Here is a 16,108-nt window from a genome sequence, read left to right as displayed (position 1 = left end):
GGCCTCCTCAGGGTGTGGTGGATCTGGTCCTGGATCAGATTTATCATCTGCGAGGCGTCAAAGTGAACTCAGAGGAAACGTCCCACAGCCGAGTTTCCTGCCAAAAGATAAGAAATAAGATTAGATGAAATAAGGGACTCGTTTCAGGACCACATCAGACCTGGAGACCTGGAACCCTTCACAGAACCTCTGAACCTGGTCCAAGACCCTTTTGGTGTCTGTCTCTGGTGTGTTTTTGTGGTTGACATGTGAAATGTGAACACATGAATTAAAATCACGGGGATGAAGCGACAGACTGAAATGAAAACACACCTGTCCTTTTCATGAAGACATGTCGCTCTCTTTAACAGTCTGAGACCGAAAGATGTCCCACAGTCTTCAGTCCAGCGTCTCCTCTGTTTTGTTTGTTTTTTTAAATGTTCTTTTTATTTCGAAGTACACTCCGATATTACAGACAATCTCCAGAAATGAAAAGAAAAAGAAAATAGGGATCTCCTTCCAGAGGTACGGGCACCATACATAAACTGTCTCTCAGCCTATCTTCCTGTGATATCGGCTTATAGTCCACTTCTTTTTACTTTTGAAAAGATAAAAATAAAGTTTGCCTAAAATGGTAACAACAAACAAGCAAAACCATGTGCATATTCATATAAACCATCCTCACTCCTGTGCATATCCACTTACGCACTTACTTACACACGTACCATAAAATAAAACAAAGTAGGGAATAATAAACGTGTAACTATATACATCCAGAGAGACATAAAGTAGAGGGAACAAACAGCAGTTTGGCTTCAAACCTTCATAAACATACTATAATGGTCAAATCATGCACCGAGACGAATGTATTTGAGATAGACATAAAACAAAAAAACAAAAAAACCCACAATTTCCTTCAATGCATTGTCATAACAAGGTCGGGTCTCAGGGGTCCAATATACTGCATCCATTTTTCCCAGCATTGTAAGAAGTAACCCATCTTAAGGTTTAGCGAGAAGGTGATCTTTGCCCTCTTATATATTTCAAAAGTCACATCTATCCAATCGTTTAAAGTAGGCCCCAAAGGTTTAAAAATCAAATGGTATTTGTATTTTAAAGATGGTCTGCATGGCTCCATGTATGTCAGTCCAGGATTTCAGTATGTTTTGACAAGCCCAAAGAATATGATAGTGATTTGCAACTTGACAACCACAATTTCTCCAACACTGAGAATGACCATTGTCAAAGTGTGACTTCACATGTGGGGTAATGAAAAACCTTCCATGCATGAGATTCTGTGCATCTCCACTGAGAAGAGCATATATGCTGCCATTCTCCTTCTGTTATCTGTAAACCTCCTTCTTTCTCCCACTTTTCCTCGATATATTCAGTGGAATGATCCTCCAGAGCCTTGAGACACTTAGTTGTGATTTGATCCCTCTATTTTTGTCTGATTTGTATGCATTTATGAAAAGTTGGGTAAAGGCTTTATTGGTATCTTTAGTATCAATCTTTTTGATCTTCTGATTATAATAATTTCTTAATTGGAAAAATCGGAATTGATCCTCTCTTTCTAATGTGTATGTCTTTCTTAGAGTTTGAAAACACATGATTTCATTTTTCTCTACACTGCCACTCATAGATGTTATGCCTTTTTTATCCAGGATTTGAATCTATGGAGTAAACTCTGAGTCATATGCACACCAACGTAGGATTTTAACATCCTCTTCTAGGCCATGTTCTTTTCTAACCTTTTTCCAGACTTCAGCACTGATTTTACCCATGGGTTTTCTAGTTCATCTATGTATCTTGGCAGGTTTTTGTCTGGCCATATGGCCTGTATATGGATACCAGGTATTATTTTAGTTTCAATATCCTTCCATGTCTCCTCTGTTTTTAACTGTAACATGAGGCGGACCTGAACCTCGGACTGGACTGTGAAGAGGACAGAAGAAGTCAGTTAGCATCAAAAACTAAACAGTCTGAACTCAATCACACACACACACACACACACACACACACACACACACACACACACACACACACACACACACACACACACACACACACACACACAGGAAGACAGACATCATCGTCTCTGATGTCCCACAGGACAAACTTCCAGAAATCCACTTCAGACCTGACAATCGTCCTGTAATCTTCTCTTTATTTTCATGGTTTGATCCACTGAGGCTGATCTGAGGTGACACTCGATCTGAGCAAAAAGCTGAACCTTTAAACTCGATTCAGCGCTTTGATATTGAACATTGTCGGCCTGATAAACTGATCAATAAACTGCATTCAGTCTAAATGAATCTACAAAGTACAATTAAATCCTAAAAGTGATTAGAATTCATTAATTTGAATGAATTATGTTTTATTGCTCAGTGGGGGGGGGGGGGGGGCTCTCTCTCAGTGCAGTATTTGTACTTTGTACTTTCAGTAAAGTCAATGAAGAAGTGGTGCAGTGAGTTTCCCAGGAATATTTAAAATATTCACGGAGGAACCTGTTGCTGTGGCCCCGCCCCTTTCACCTCCGCCGACCAATCAGCGGCGACGGGAGCGAAAAAACAAAGCGTTCGATTGGAGGAGAGAGGCAGCGGAGCAGAGTTTCAAGGTGCCCCCTCCTTCCATGCAGGAGAAGGCGGAGAATAGCGGGGCGCCTGGAAACCGGCCCGACAGTCTCGTCCTGCAGACCTGGCGCAGGGAGCAGAGCTCCGCGAGCCCGTACAGAGCTCCTGTCGAGTTTCTCCGAACAAAAGAAAGTTTCCTCCGCCGGAGTCTGACGGACATCCAGCCTGCGCAGCTCCGGGAGGCTCTTCACGCACAGAACAAGTGACTCTGCGGCTTCTCTCGATCTTTCCGAGCCTGAAGTCAGAGGACGTGAGAGAACAACTGTTGCTTTGACACGTTTCTCTGGGAAATGTTCAGGACTGAACTCAGCGGATCCGGAAGTGTGAATAAACATTTGTCTTTGACAGCTGTGGAAGAAAAAAGAAGGCGGCAGTAAAAAGGCGTCTTTTGATGCGGTGAATCCAGCCGCTGCGCCTCCAGGAGCCGTTTTTCTCCTCTGCCGCAGCTCTCCTCTCTCGCCTCTTCTCTGTCAAACTACTTTTTCACTTTGCTCTCCCGGTCGTTGACTCTGTCATGGCGGCAGGCAGGAGCTGGCCGTCGCTTTGGATCTTGGTCTGCGCGCTGGACGCTGCGCTCCGCTTCCAGCCGGCAGCCGCACAGCAGGACAAGGGCATTTCCGTCCCGGAGCACGGCTTCTGCCAGCCCATCTCCATCCCCCTCTGCACTGACATCGCCTACAACCAGACCATCATGCCCAACCTGCTGGGTCACACCAACCAGGAGGACGCCGGGCTGGAGGTGCACCAGTTCTACCCGCTGGTTAAAGTCCAGTGCTCCATGGACCTGAAGTTCTTCCTGTGCTCCATGTATGCGCCGGTCTGTACGGTTCTGGAGCAGGCCATACCACCGTGCAGGTCTCTGTGTGAACGGGCCCGGCAGGGCTGTGAGGCGCTCATGAATAAATTTGGCTTCCAGTGGCCAGAGAGGCTTCGCTGTGAGAACTTCCCGGTCCACGGTGGAGGGGAGATCTGCGTGGGTCAGAACACGACTGACACAGACGGCCCCACGTCCAAACCGACCCCCATCCTCCCTGAGCTGGCAACCCTGCCGCTGCACACCAGCCAGTCCTTCTCCTGCCCCCTGCAGCTCCAGGTGCCCCCCTACCTCAACTACCACTTCCTGGGGTCGAAGGACTGCGGCGCCCCCTGTGAGGTCGACAAACCTAATGGACTGATGTACTTCCGTGAGGAGGAGTTAAAGTTTGGCCGGCTCTGGGTCGGGATCTGGTCGATCCTTTGCTGCGGGAGCACTCTCTTCACCGTGCTCACCTATCTGGTGGACATGAGGCGGTTTCGATACCCAGAGAGGCCGATCATCTTCTTGTCCGGGTGCTACTTCATGGTGGCTGTGGCGTACGCCGCCGGCTTCCTGTTGGAGGACCAGGTGGTGTGCATAGATAAGTTCAATGTGGACGGCTACAAGATGGTGGCCCAGGGCACCAAAAAAGAAGGCTGCACCATTCTTTTCATGATCCTCTACTTCTTCGGCATGGCCAGCTCCATCTGGTGGGTGATCCTGTCCCTCACCTGGTTTCTGTCAGCCGGGATGAAGTGGGGCCACGAGGCCATCGAGGCCAACTCTCAGTACTTCCACCTGGCAGCCTGGGCGGTGCCGGCAGTTAAAACCATCACCATCCTGGCTCTGGGGCAGGTGGACGGTGACCTGCTCACCGGCGTCTGCTACGTGGGAATCTACAGCGTGGACGCCCTCCGAGGCTTCGTCCTGGCTCCGCTGTTCGTCTACCTCTTCATCGGCACTTCCTTCCTGCTGGCCGGCTTTGTGTCGCTCTTCCGCATTCGCACCATCATGAAGCACGACGGCACCAAGACGGAGAAGCTGGAGAAGCTCATGGTGCGGATTGGCGTGTTCAGCGTGCTGTACACCGTGCCGGCCACCGTCGTCATCGCCTGCCACTTCTACGAGCAGGCGTTCCGGCCACAGTGGGAGAGGACGTGGCACATGCAGACGTGCAAGCGCTTCGCCGTGCCGTGCCCGGTGGGCAGCTTCGCGCCACTGACGCCGGACTTCACAGTGTTCATGATCAAGTACCTGATGACCATGATCGTTGGGATCACATCTGGCTTCTGGATCTGGTCTGGAAAGACGCTGCAGTCATGGCGCAGGTTTTATAAGAGACTGAGCAATGGCAACCAGGGAGAGACGACGGTGTAGAACTGAGGAGGTGGACTCTCACACCTGCACACAAACTGAATCCGGTCGGGAACCTCTGAGGAGTTCAGGTGTGCGGGTCATTCATTCATTTGATGAACACGTTCCCAGTTCAAAGGTGAAACGTGGAGCAGAAGGACAGGTGCGCACAGGTGCCCTGAAAACAGGAAGGTGGTGGTTCGGCTCCTGACAGCAGTTGATGGACTGTAACACGCTGCTGCAGTCAGAAGTCAAAGGACTCAGTTGACTGTAGGAAAATAAAAGCATGTGAAGTCACTGATATCTCAGGTGTGAGTGACCACCTGGACTCTGCAGGACTCCACTGAGACTCTTCCAGTGTTCAAGTTTCCTTTAGCGTCACACATTTTATCTATTAACGAGTTCATGCATGAACCTGGTCTGAATGAAGTTTTTATTCTGTTTTCTGAAACGAACGATTGTTTTCACGCTTTGAAACTCGTCATTGACAGTTTTCTTTCTCTTCCCTCACAGTTAGGACCGGATTTCTTTCCAGGAAACTTTTTAGGTTTCTCTTATTGTTAAATGATTCCAGACTCGTGAGATGAAAAGTGAGTGAATTTACTGCGTCTGTGCCATTTCCTGTTTTTATTTCCCGTCAGTCTGATTCCAAACTGCCTCATTGAGACTCACTTTGTCAGTGTTCTCTGAGAGGAACTGATGTATTTATGAGAGTTTAAAATCATCTTTGAATCAGTGTCTTGTGTTCTTTTGGACCCACACAGCTTGCACAGTTTTTCAGAATAAAAGTTTACATTTTTCAAAGCCCCAGGCTGCTCTCTGAAAACCGTTGCAGTGCAGATCTCATCTGGAAACTGCGGACGAGTGTTAAAGTGGTTCGTTCCAGACGGCTGACTCCTGCTTTCCTGCCGACATTCGATCCCTTTTTCTTTTTCTTTTGGTCCCGGCTGGAGAAAACCTTGTTGAAGGCCTCAGAGGCTGAAACCAGAGCAGCCTGACCTCCTTACAGCCGAACAGAAAACACATTCAGTCTTTCTCATTCCTTCATTTCTTTTAGCTCAGCGGCAGCGAACACGAAACACGTTTAGACGAGATCATCATCTCTGACGTCCAACCAGAACAAACCTCCAAACCCTGAACTCTGCAGACCTTCACTGACTGAACCTTCGTGTCTTTACCTTCAGGATCACATTGATCCAATGAGAGCGGCCTGAACACCCGTGTCTACACTGCTAACGGTAAAACTACAGAAGTGTTACCTGTTTCATGGACTTGAAGCAGTGCAGAGGCATTGACTCTCCTCAGTGATGATGATGGTGGTGGTGTGGCGCCCTCTGCTGGCGAACAGATGAAGTGCATGGTGTCAGTTTCACTGTTTCTGCTGATCATTTCCTCCATCGATCGATCAATCGATCGATTGTTTGCTTTGGAAACATTGAGAAAATAGAGAGAAATGTGGTCACCAGGAGTCCAAAGTGACGCCTTCACCATGTTTGTTTGGTCCAAAGCTCCATGGTGACAAACATATTCAGATCAGTGAGAGGAAAAGCAGCCAATCAAACGTGAGAAGATCAAACATCAAAAATCACCTCGTCAGGTAAATCTGTGTCCACACCTGTGATGTCTCTTTAAATCAGTCATTTGATTCAAATGAAAACATCAGAAATCAGCTTTGCAAATATTTAATGAGGAATCAAACACGTCAGAGCTCAGAACTGTCTGTCCACACGTTTTAAATAAAGTTTGACATCACGAGTCTGTCATCCAGCCGACACGTCGAAAAGCACAAACCTTCGACTCCAGAGCTGAGACGGTTTGAGAAATCAGTTCAAAGGTCAGGACTGCAGCTCGCGGGCTGCTTCTTCTGCCGGCGAAAACCGTAAAACCCAAACACACAAACTCCATCCAGACACGAGCCGACGAAAATTAAAAATCTGTTCATGCATCAAAACAATGCAGTGACACCGAGAACGAGCTCGTTCTGCTTCATCAACACTTTAAATACATTAAATACTCGAAGAAAAACTGATTCTTCTCAGCTTTTAATGATTGTAGATTCAGTACTTTTACTTCAATGGAAGTAATCCTTCATACACTGGAACATTACTTTAAAAACTACTGAAACAGACAGTTCAAAGTAGAAATCGTCTCTAAATGAATAAATTAAGTCCAGCGGCTGTTTGTTCTGCTCTGCTTCCTCCAAACCTTCACATGATTCCTTCATGAGTTCAACGAGGCGACACCACGAGCAGAAACAAACAGCAGAAATCAATGAAAAGAAAATCCCGTCAATCTGCAGGACAAAGACACAAGACATCAAACACAATTCAGTAACTCTGACAACGACCAACCGTCCTCTGAATACTTCCTTAAAAAACATTACCGCCTTAAATGGCACTCTTTCGGGCATTGTTCTCGAAGCATCAGTGTCAATAAAGAGCCTGGTGCAGTCCAAAGATCAGCACAAATGCTGGAGTCCAGTGAGACGCTGCTGCCATCCAGTGGACATCAGGGGACACGTCCTCACAGCAGTCAGAAAGGAGGGATTCCCGTTGGACTTTGTGTTTCCTCCTCGATGATGTTTCTCAAGCTGTGGAGAAGAAAACACTTTAAAGTCCAGATCTGTACATGTGTTATATGAGCATCAGGCAGCCTCGATGAGACACGAGGACGAAACGTTCAGTCACACACAAGAATCACGTCAGGAGACGAGCAGCTGAGAGTCCAGCAGGACAGAGTCAAACATGGCTTTCACCTGAAGACACGAGCTGCTCTTTGTCTGGAAGACGTCTCCTGATCCTCTGCTGAAAGCGTCTGCATCATGAACCGAAAACAGTGATGAGGAGGAACGACTGCAGGTTCACGGACGTCCGCTCAGACTCAGGACGTCCTTCCTGTCAACAAACCTTGTGTTCAGACTTTCCTTTCGCCTCCTCTTCTTTCTGAACTGCACATCCAGCAGGTTTTTCCTCCACCCGAGAATCGACGTCGCTCCGAAAGAACGTCGTCATGAAACTGAACAGAACGTCCTCTGGAGCAGGTTAGGTGTGCAGCATCAGTGACCATGGAGATCTAACAGGGTTAAAAAAGAGACACTGCCGTCAAACTGCCAACACATCCGCTAACCCATCAGCCTGCTGTCATAGTAACCGTCTGCTCTCACCAGCACACTTGTGTTTTTTGACATGATTCTGTCGAGTGAATCTTTTCTCACAAACGCTGCAGCTGAACGGTTTCTCCCCCGTGTGGACGGTCAGGTGTCGTTTCAGAGTTCCACTTTCTCCAAATCCTTTACCACAAACTGAACAACGGAACGGTTTCTCCCCCGTGTGGATTCTCATGTGTCTGGACAAATTCGTAGCAAAGCGGAAACTTGTGTGACAGACGGAGCAGCTGAATGGTTTCTCTCCTGTGTGAACCCTGAAGTGTGAAGTCAAAGTCGAACCCTGCGTGAATCTTCGACCACAGACAGAACAACCGAAGAGTTTCTCTCCAGTGTGGATCCTCATGTGCATCTCCATGTGTTCTCTCCGTTGAAAAGTTTTGTTACAAACTGAGCAACTAAACGGTTTCTCTCCTGTTTGGGCTCCACCATGGTCAAAGCTTGAAGCACATTCAGAGGAGCTGACTGATGTTTGTCCAGTGTTACACTTCACATCACTTCCAGGTACTTCTTTGTTCTGCAGAGGCTTTAAACCTGACTGAGGTCCTCTGGTCTCCTCCCAGTCACAGCTGTCATCAGTCTCAGGTCTGTCTGGATCTGAGCTCCTGGCTGCTTCTGGTCCTCCACAGTCCTCTCCACCAGCTTCTGTCTCCATGTCTTCAGCGTGTCTCTGATGAAGCTGTGAGGACTGAGGTTTCTCTTCATCCTCTTCTTCACTCTTCACAGGGACAGGAGGGACTGTGGACTTGGTGATGTCGGCCTCCTCCGGCCCTGGAAGCTGCTCTCCCTCCTGACTGCTCCACAGTTCCTCCTGTTCCTCTTTAATGTGTGGCAGCTCTGCTGGGTCCTCCTGGTCCAGACGGGGGCTCCAGTCCTGCTGCTCAGGGGGATCCTCTTCTGGACTCGCCGACAGCAGCTGGACGTCTGTGGAGGAGCATCAAACACAAACACACCTTTTAGAAAACGCTCATTTCCTGCTAGCATTGAAACCACTGACACCTCTGCTTCCTCAAAGGCAGAACAAGCAGCACTTTCCTAATCAACGAGTGGACTCACGTCAAAAGAATCGCTCTCAAATATTAAAGTTATGACCCACCAGAAGGTCCAGGACAGTTGAATGAAACTGAATTAAAACACATTTCTGACCGCGGCTGATAAATGTCTGATTTCCTGGACTGATCATCAATTTAAAGAATGTCCTCAAACCCAACTGAGCTCAGCTCGTTAAACATGAAGTTAGCCTGTTAGCACCAAAGCTAGCTAGCCTGCTTTGGTGCTAACAGGCTAACTAGCTACCCTTTTCTGTCAGGAAGCAGCGACGACAAACCCTGACAGACTGAGTTTGGACTAAATACACAAACTCAACAATTGACCATGATGTCAAACTGTGAGACGCAGAGAAAAGAGTCAAACCTGCTCTGTGTAAGCGGACTTCAGGCTGGAAAACAGCGTCCAGTAGTTTTCGTTGTCCACAAAGTTCCTCCTCGTACTCTGCTATCGTTCTTCCAAACAGCTCCATTATCTCTTCAGCAGCCGCAGTTAGTCGCTGCTCCACAAAAGCTCTCAGCGTTTGGACTTTAGACATTTTACTGATTCACAGCAGCTTTTCCTGCAGACACACTCCGTTAAACTGTCTGCTCTCTTCGGTCTCTGTCGAAGCTGCTCCCACTCGCACCGTGAGGCCGGGCTCCGTCTACTTCCTGCTAGCAGGCTAGGCTAACTTCCGGTAGCATTGTTGGCTAACAGGAGACGAGTCTGCGGTGAATCATCCCGGAAGTTCACACAAAGTCCACTTGAACACGTTTATCCACACACACAGACTCTGCTGGGTCACTGCGACTGAATCTGATGAAACAACGTGATACGGAACAGAAGCAGTTAGCATGTTAGCCACGGCAGGTCCACTGGCTTCCGGTTCCACTTCTTCTCTTTCTTTTGATGGCTTTACGCAGAAAGGCACGTGGCTGCCCTCCACAGGTCCTCTTCTTCCGTTTCTCTCCAGTTCTGCTTGAATCGATGCTTCTGCAGCTTTTGAGCGTCACATTACGTCCGTGAAAACGACTCATTCGGTGCTGTGAAGTCCACACGTTTGAATCGGATCCGGATCTTCAGCATCCTGATGCCTTCACAGAGAAACCGGGTCACCCCCACCCCCTAAAACAAGAGAAGAGAACCCGTCAGACCCGGACAATCAGTCCACTTCCTGTCTGCTGATCCAGGGTTCTGCGTGGACACTGATGATGATGATGATGACGTCGTTCCTGGAAACTTTACTGAGACAGCACTTTTCTGAACAACGTTACAAAATATTTCACATGTTGAATTAAAACACTTCAAACTATAAAAACAATGAAGCAGGTCGGCCAGGACCTGAAGTGGACGTCTAACATCGACAGCACAGGAAGTTCAAGCAGCCTCCTGCCGTCAGGACTGCAGAGTCCAGGTGTCCTCCGGTCCTCCGTTCAGGACTGATCCACCTCCAGAGTCAGGAAGCATCACTGCAGAGCCGTCACACAGCTGGTTCTCGCCTGTTCTGTCCTCGGGGAGGCGCCACACAGTTTGTGTCCACAGACCATCAGTGTGATGAAGAGTTCAGTCACAAACCCTCCAACACAAACGTCCACTGACGTCCACCGGAGGTCTGATTCCTCCGGCTTCATGCAGCATTTTACCGTATTCAGATCACCGTCGTGGCCGTCGACAGGACTCCTGCAGCCTGAACGAACTGTGAACACACAAACACTCCTGACTCGTACAAAATACTGCTTTTTATCTGTATTTATACATCGACCTGTGCTCCACATACTCGTGTGTCTCAGTCCTGTCCACTCTTATCTTTTCAGCTTTGTTGTCCTTGTTCTTGGCTGTGATGTCTCTTCCTGTGCTAACTCACTGAGATCAATTAAAAACTGGAGTCAGATTCTTTCTCTGTGTTCACACATTTACCTTTAAAGGTGATTCTGACATCAGCTGAAAACGAGCATCTGCTTCAGTCCGGCTGAATAACTGTAGGACACATGAAGAAATACAACGAGCTGAGGGAGAAGCTCGACAGTCTGAAGGACGGCAGGCGTTTTGTTTTTCAGCTCTTCAAGTGGAGGACGAGTTTTCTGAAAGGAGGACAGACACATTTTCATGGTCCATCAGATTTATGAGACACTTTACACAAGTTATTTTACAAAGTACAAAAAACAGCAGTGGTCAAAACGAGTCAAAAACAATGAGGCTGAGACCAGCAGTCATTCATTTCCAACAGGACGAGCTCAGGGCGGTACAAACTGTCCACTTCCTGCTGTGCTGTCAAAGTAAAAGTCAGCTCTGAAGAAGCGTCTGGAGAAACCGCAGCGACAGGAAGTGCTGAGCGAGAGTTTTTGTGCCCGACAGAGCGGCTCCTCCGATTCATGACAACAGGTTTACTGTGGATTAAAACCTCCAGCTTTGAGTTCAATGACGACGAGGAGAAGACTCCGAGAAAGCATGAAGAAAGAGCTCATTCTGCTTCACGAACACGTCGACTTTTCATACTTTAATCACATTCTGATGAAAAAATTTAACTTTAATGCAGGATGAGTGTTTCTACAAAGGAGTATTTGTACTTCTACTTTGGTAAACGATCTGAGTACTTACACCAAGAGTGAAATATCACATGAACACAACTGAAACAGACAGTTCAAAGAAGAAATCGTCTCTAAATGAATAAGAAAAGTCCAGCGGCCGTTTGTTCTGCTCTGCTTCCTCCAAACCTTCACATGATTCCTTCATGAGTTCAACGAGGCGACACCACGAGCAGAAACAAACAGCAGAAATCAATGAAAAGAAAATCCCGTCAATCTGCAGGACAAAGACACAAGACATCAAACACAATTCAGTAACTCTGACAACGACCAACCGTCCTCTGAATACTTCCTTTAAAAATATTACCGCCTTAAATTGAACTCTTTCGGGCATTGTTCTCGAAGCATCAGTGTCAATAAAGAGCCTCATCCAGTCCGTCAGTCAGTGCTCAGTCAGTCTCAACAAGCGTCTCTGCAGCTTCATTTCTTTCTGCTGCTCTCACCAACACACTTGTGATTTTTGAAAATATGAAGCCGAGTGAATCTTTTCTTGCAAAGGCTGCAACTCCATGGTTTCTCTCCTCTGTGGACAGTCAAGTGTTGTCTCAGATTTCCACGCAGTGTGAACTTTCTACCACAAACTGAACAGTCAAAAGGTTTCTCCCCAGTATGAATTTTCATGTGTGAGGACAAACTGTGTCTGAGACTGAACGTTTTCTTACAGACTGAGCAGCTGAAAGGTTTCTCTCCTGTGTGAACTCTTAAGTGTGAAGCTAAATTTGAGCTTTGTGTAAATTGTCGGCCACAGACAGAACAACTGAAGGGTTTCTCTCCTGTGTGGATTCTCATGTGTTGTTTTTGATGGTCCTTTTGAGTGAATCCTTTACCACAAACTGAACAACTGAAGGGTTTCTCTCCTGTGTGAACCCTCATGTGCCTCATAAAATTTGCTCTCCACTGAAAAGTTTTCTCACAAACTGAGCAGCTGAAACGTTTTCCCTCTGAATGAAGTCTCATGTGAGTCATCAAGGAGTTCTTTCGGGGGTATGTTCTGCCACAAACTGAGCAACTAAACGGTTTCTCTCCTGTTTGGACTCCACTGTGGTCAAAGCTTGAAGCACATTCAGAGGAGCTGACTGATGTTTGTCCAGTGTTACACTTCACATCACTTCCAGGTACTTCATTGTTCTGCAGAGGCTTTAAACCTGACTGAGGTCCTCTGGTCTCCTCCCAGTCACAGCTGTCATCAGTCTCAGGGTCAGAGGACTGAGACGTCTCGTCCTCACTGTCGGCTTCTAAATGTCTGTCTGGATCTGAGCTCCTGGGTGGTTCTAGTCCTCCACAGTCCTCTCCACCAGCTTCTGTCTCCATGTCTTCAGCGTGTCTCTGATGAAGCTGTGAGGACTGAGGTTTCTCTTCATCCTCTTCTTCAGTCTTCACAGGGACAGGAGGGACTGTGGACTTGGTGATGTCGGCCTCCTCCGGCCCTGGAAGCTGCTCTCCCTCCTGACTGCTCCACAGTTCCTCCTGTTCCTCTTTAATGTGTGGCAGCTCTGCTGGGTCCTCCTGGTCCAGACTGGGGCTCCAGTCCTGCTGCTCAGGGGGATCCTCTTCTGGACTCGCCGATAGCAGCTGGACGTCTGTGGAGGAGCATCAAACACAAACACGCCTTTTAGAAAACGCTCATTTCCTGCTAGCGTTGAAACCACTGACACCTCTGCTTCCTCAAAGGCAGAACAAGCAGCTCTTTCCTAATCAACGAGTGGACTCACGTCAAAAGAATCGCTCTCAAATATTAAAGTTATGACCCACCAGAAGGTCCAGGACAGTTGAATGAAACTGAATTAAAACACATTTCTGACCGCGGCTGATAAATGTCTGATTTCCTGGACTGATCATCAATTTAAAGAATGTCCTCAAACCCAACTGAGCTCAGCTCGTTTAACATGAAGTTAGCCTGTTAGCACCAAAGCTAGCTAGCCTGCTTTGGTGCTAACTGGCTAACTAGCTACACTTTTCTGTCAGGAAACAGCGACGACAAACCCTGACAGGCTGAGTTTGGACTAAATACACAAACTCAACAATTGACCATGATGTCAAACTGTGAGACGCAGAGAAAAGAGTCAAACCTGCTCTGTGTAAGCGGACTTCAGGCTGGAAAACAGCGTCCAGTAGTTTTCGTTGTCCACAAAGTTCCTCCTCGTACTCTGCTATCGTTCTTCCAAACAGCTCCATTATCTCTTCAGCAGCCGCAGTTAGTCGCTGCTCCACAAAAGCTCTCAGCGTTTGGACTTTAGACATTTTACTGATTCCCAGCAGCTTTTCCTGCAGACACACTCCGTTAAACACTGTCTGCTCTCTCTGATGCGCGCTGTGCTGATAAATTACATCACGTTCGCCTCCGTCTGTTTCCAGCTAGCAAGCTAAGTTAGCTTCATTAGCTTCGTAGGACAGCAGCAGATCATTCAGATGGAAAACATCTTCAAACAAAGGGGACAGCAGAGTCTATTCAGACAGCTCTGTCTGGACATTTGGGCTCCGTGAAAAATACACTTTAGTCTCTGTCGAAGCTGCTCCTACTCGCACCGCGATGCCGGGCTCCGTCTACTTCCTGCTAGCAGGCTAGGCTAACTTCCGGTAGCATTATTGGCGAAGAGGAGATGAGTCTGCGATTAATCATGCCGGAAGTTCACACAAACTCCACTTCAACAAGTCCAGACATACAGACTCTGCTGGGTCACTGCGACTGAATCTAATGAGAACAACGTGACACGGAAGTAGTTATCGTCTTCATCTTCTTCTTCTTCGTTGAATTTTAACAGCGTTGCGCAAACATGTTTGTCGGTACATTGACGTCACCTCCTGGACTGAGCAACGAAAAACTATCTTCTATTTTTCCTGCTGTTCTTGTCCATTGATTGATCATAAGATGAGATTTTAAGTCTTCAGCAGCAGATTCATGTTTGTCTGTTGTTGTCCATCAGGACACGATTGACAGTTTCCAGTTTATTACAGGTCACAGTCCAGCAGGGTCTTCACCTGTCTGTCTTCAGCCTGTCTGTCCGGTTCTCTGACAGGTCATGACCATCTGTGTGATCCTGCTCTGGATTCCACAACCACCGACGCGCTTTGGACAATTGTAAAGATGTCCTCCTGTGTCCCTGTCAGGTTTTCACATGCAGTCCTTAATGATCGCTTTAATGTCTGCTTCACTCAAAGGTACTTGTATCATGACATCTTGGCAGGAAATCTGGAATAACGACACAGTCGAGATGAAAGGTGAAGAAAAAGACAGAGTGGACGAGAATCAGTTGAACTTGAGAAGTTGGAGGAAGTTCAGGTTCAGAAGAGAAAACTTAAAGGAGATGAGTAAGGCACCAAGGTCTGACAGAGAACAATGACAGCTTCAGAGGGCTTTATTTCAGTTTTTAGATGAAACAGGACTTCTTCATTAAGTCAGGACGTCAGACAGAAGGTGGCGACATGCTGGCATTGTAGTCTTTCGCACATCAGAAGAAGAAGAAGGTGGCCGTGGAGAACAGCAATACGCTTTTCCTGCGTGTAATCTGCCGCAAATTCATCACAAGTGTAACCGGAAGCCAGTGATCGTCCCGTGGCTAACATGCTAACAGCTTCCGTTCCGTGTCACGTTGTTTCATCAGATTCAGTCGCAGTGACCCAGCAGAGTCTGTGTGTGTGGATAAACTTGTTCAAGTGGACTTTGTGTGAACTTCCGGGATGATTCCCCGCAGACTCGTCTCCTGTTAGCCAACAGTGCTGCAGGGAGTTAGCCTAGCCTGCTAGCAGGAAGTAGACGGAGCCCGGCCTCACGGTGCGAGTCGGAGGAGCTTCGACAGAGACTTAAGTGTATTTTCACGGAGCCCAAATGTCCAGACAGAGCTGTCTGAATAGACTCTGCTGTCCCCTTTGTTTGAAGATGTTTTCCATCTGAATGATCTGCTGCTGTCCTACGAAGCTAATGAAGCTAACTTAGCTTGCTAGCTGGAAACAGACGGAGGTGAACGTGATGTAATTTATCAGCACAGCGCGCATCAGAGAGAGCAGACAGTGTTTAACGGAGTGTGTCTGCAGGAAAAGCTGCTGGGAATCAGTAAAATGTCTCGAAAACTGCTGGACGCTGTTTTCCAGCCGGAAGTCCGGTTACACAGAGCAGGTTTGACTCTTTACTGCTTATTCTCATGGAAACCAGCAGGTGTGGGAGAAGAAAAGTCCTGCATTTAAACATGACTGAAGTGAAAGAAAAATGTACTTAAACTCATTGTGTAGTAAAACGGTCTCTGTCGCTGTTGGACCGGTGAGCTAAACTACACGTTTGCCCACATGAACTGAACATGCAGCAAGCGAAGCTCCGTCAACACGACAGCGGTTTCTTCCATTCAAGCCATTTTTTTTTGGAACTTTATTGACAGTCAGTGTGATCGGTGGTCAATAAAACTGACAAAGAGGAAAAATCAGCTGTACTCTCTACTTTCACTGCTTCTGTCTCTGTTCTCACAATGAGAGTGACTTTAACAACAACGCTAACAGAGAACAATTTAGAGAATAAATATAGAACCCAAAATAAATACAAGAATAGAAAATAGGTGAACGAAACAGACATAAAACAAGA

General features: G+C 47.2%; 3 protein-coding genes across 3 annotated transcripts in view; 2 read left to right on the top strand and 1 right to left on the bottom strand.

Annotated features, from left to right (window-relative positions):
• Nucleotides 1–3,086: 3,086 nt before the first annotated feature.
• On the top strand, nucleotides 3,087–4,807 carry LOC139327951 (frizzled-7-A-like). Its single transcript, XM_070958031.1, has one exon. It carries the CDS (start codon nucleotides 3,127–3,129, stop codon nucleotides 4,783–4,785), a length of 1,659 nt encoding a protein of 552 aa, XP_070814132.1. The 5' UTR covers nucleotides 3,087–3,126; the 3' UTR covers nucleotides 4,786–4,807.
• Nucleotides 4,808–7,619: 2,812 nt separating this feature from the next.
• LOC139327982 (zinc finger protein ZFP2-like) lies at nucleotides 7,620–14,143 on the bottom strand. The gene is made up of 3 exons (XM_070958070.1): nucleotides 13,608–14,143; nucleotides 12,317–13,118; nucleotides 7,620–8,853 (listed from the first exon to the last, which is right to left on the bottom strand). Exons 1-3 carry the CDS (start codon nucleotides 13,777–13,779, stop codon nucleotides 7,902–7,904), a joined length of 1,926 nt encoding a protein of 641 aa, XP_070814171.1. The 5' UTR covers nucleotides 13,780–14,143; the 3' UTR covers nucleotides 7,620–7,901.
• A 1,064-nt stretch (nucleotides 14,144–15,207) lies between these two features.
• LOC139351966 (zinc finger protein 260-like) overlaps nucleotides 15,208–16,108 on the top strand; it is a 189,889-nt gene continuing 188,988 nt past the window's right edge. Inside the window, exon 1 of the mRNA XM_070993888.1 lies at nucleotides 15,208–15,652. Coding sequence (XP_070849989.1) covers nucleotides 15,595–15,652 — 58 coding nt within the window. The 5' untranslated portion in view covers nucleotides 15,208–15,594. The remainder of the gene's footprint in view (nucleotides 15,653–16,108) is intronic.

This window comes from Chaetodon trifascialis, chromosome 24, assembly GCF_039877785.1.
Source record: "Chaetodon trifascialis isolate fChaTrf1 chromosome 24, fChaTrf1.hap1, whole genome shotgun sequence".
NCBI classification, from domain to species: Eukaryota; Metazoa; Chordata; class Actinopteri; order Chaetodontiformes; family Chaetodontidae; genus Chaetodon; species Chaetodon trifascialis.
This window is presented reverse-complemented; position numbering and strand designations above follow the sequence as displayed.

Bases quoted from the DNA above. Each gene is read 5' to 3' on its own strand.
- LOC139327951 (XM_070958031.1), top strand. From the start codon at position 3,127: ATGGCGGCAGGCAGGAGCTGGCCGTCGCTTTGGATCTTGGTCTGCGCG.
- LOC139327982 (XM_070958070.1), bottom strand. From the start codon at position 13,779: ATGTCTAAAGTCCAAACGCTGAGAGCTTTTGTGGAGCAGCGACTAACT. The intron at 13,119-13,607 runs GTTTGACTCTTT...GCTCCTCCACAG, and splicing joins AGTCCGCTTACACAGAGCAG to ACGTCCAGCTGCTATCGGCG. The intron at 8,854-12,316 runs CACAGGAGAGAA...TTGATGCTCCTC, and splicing joins AAACAACACATGAGAATCCA to CACAGACGTCCAGCTGCTGT.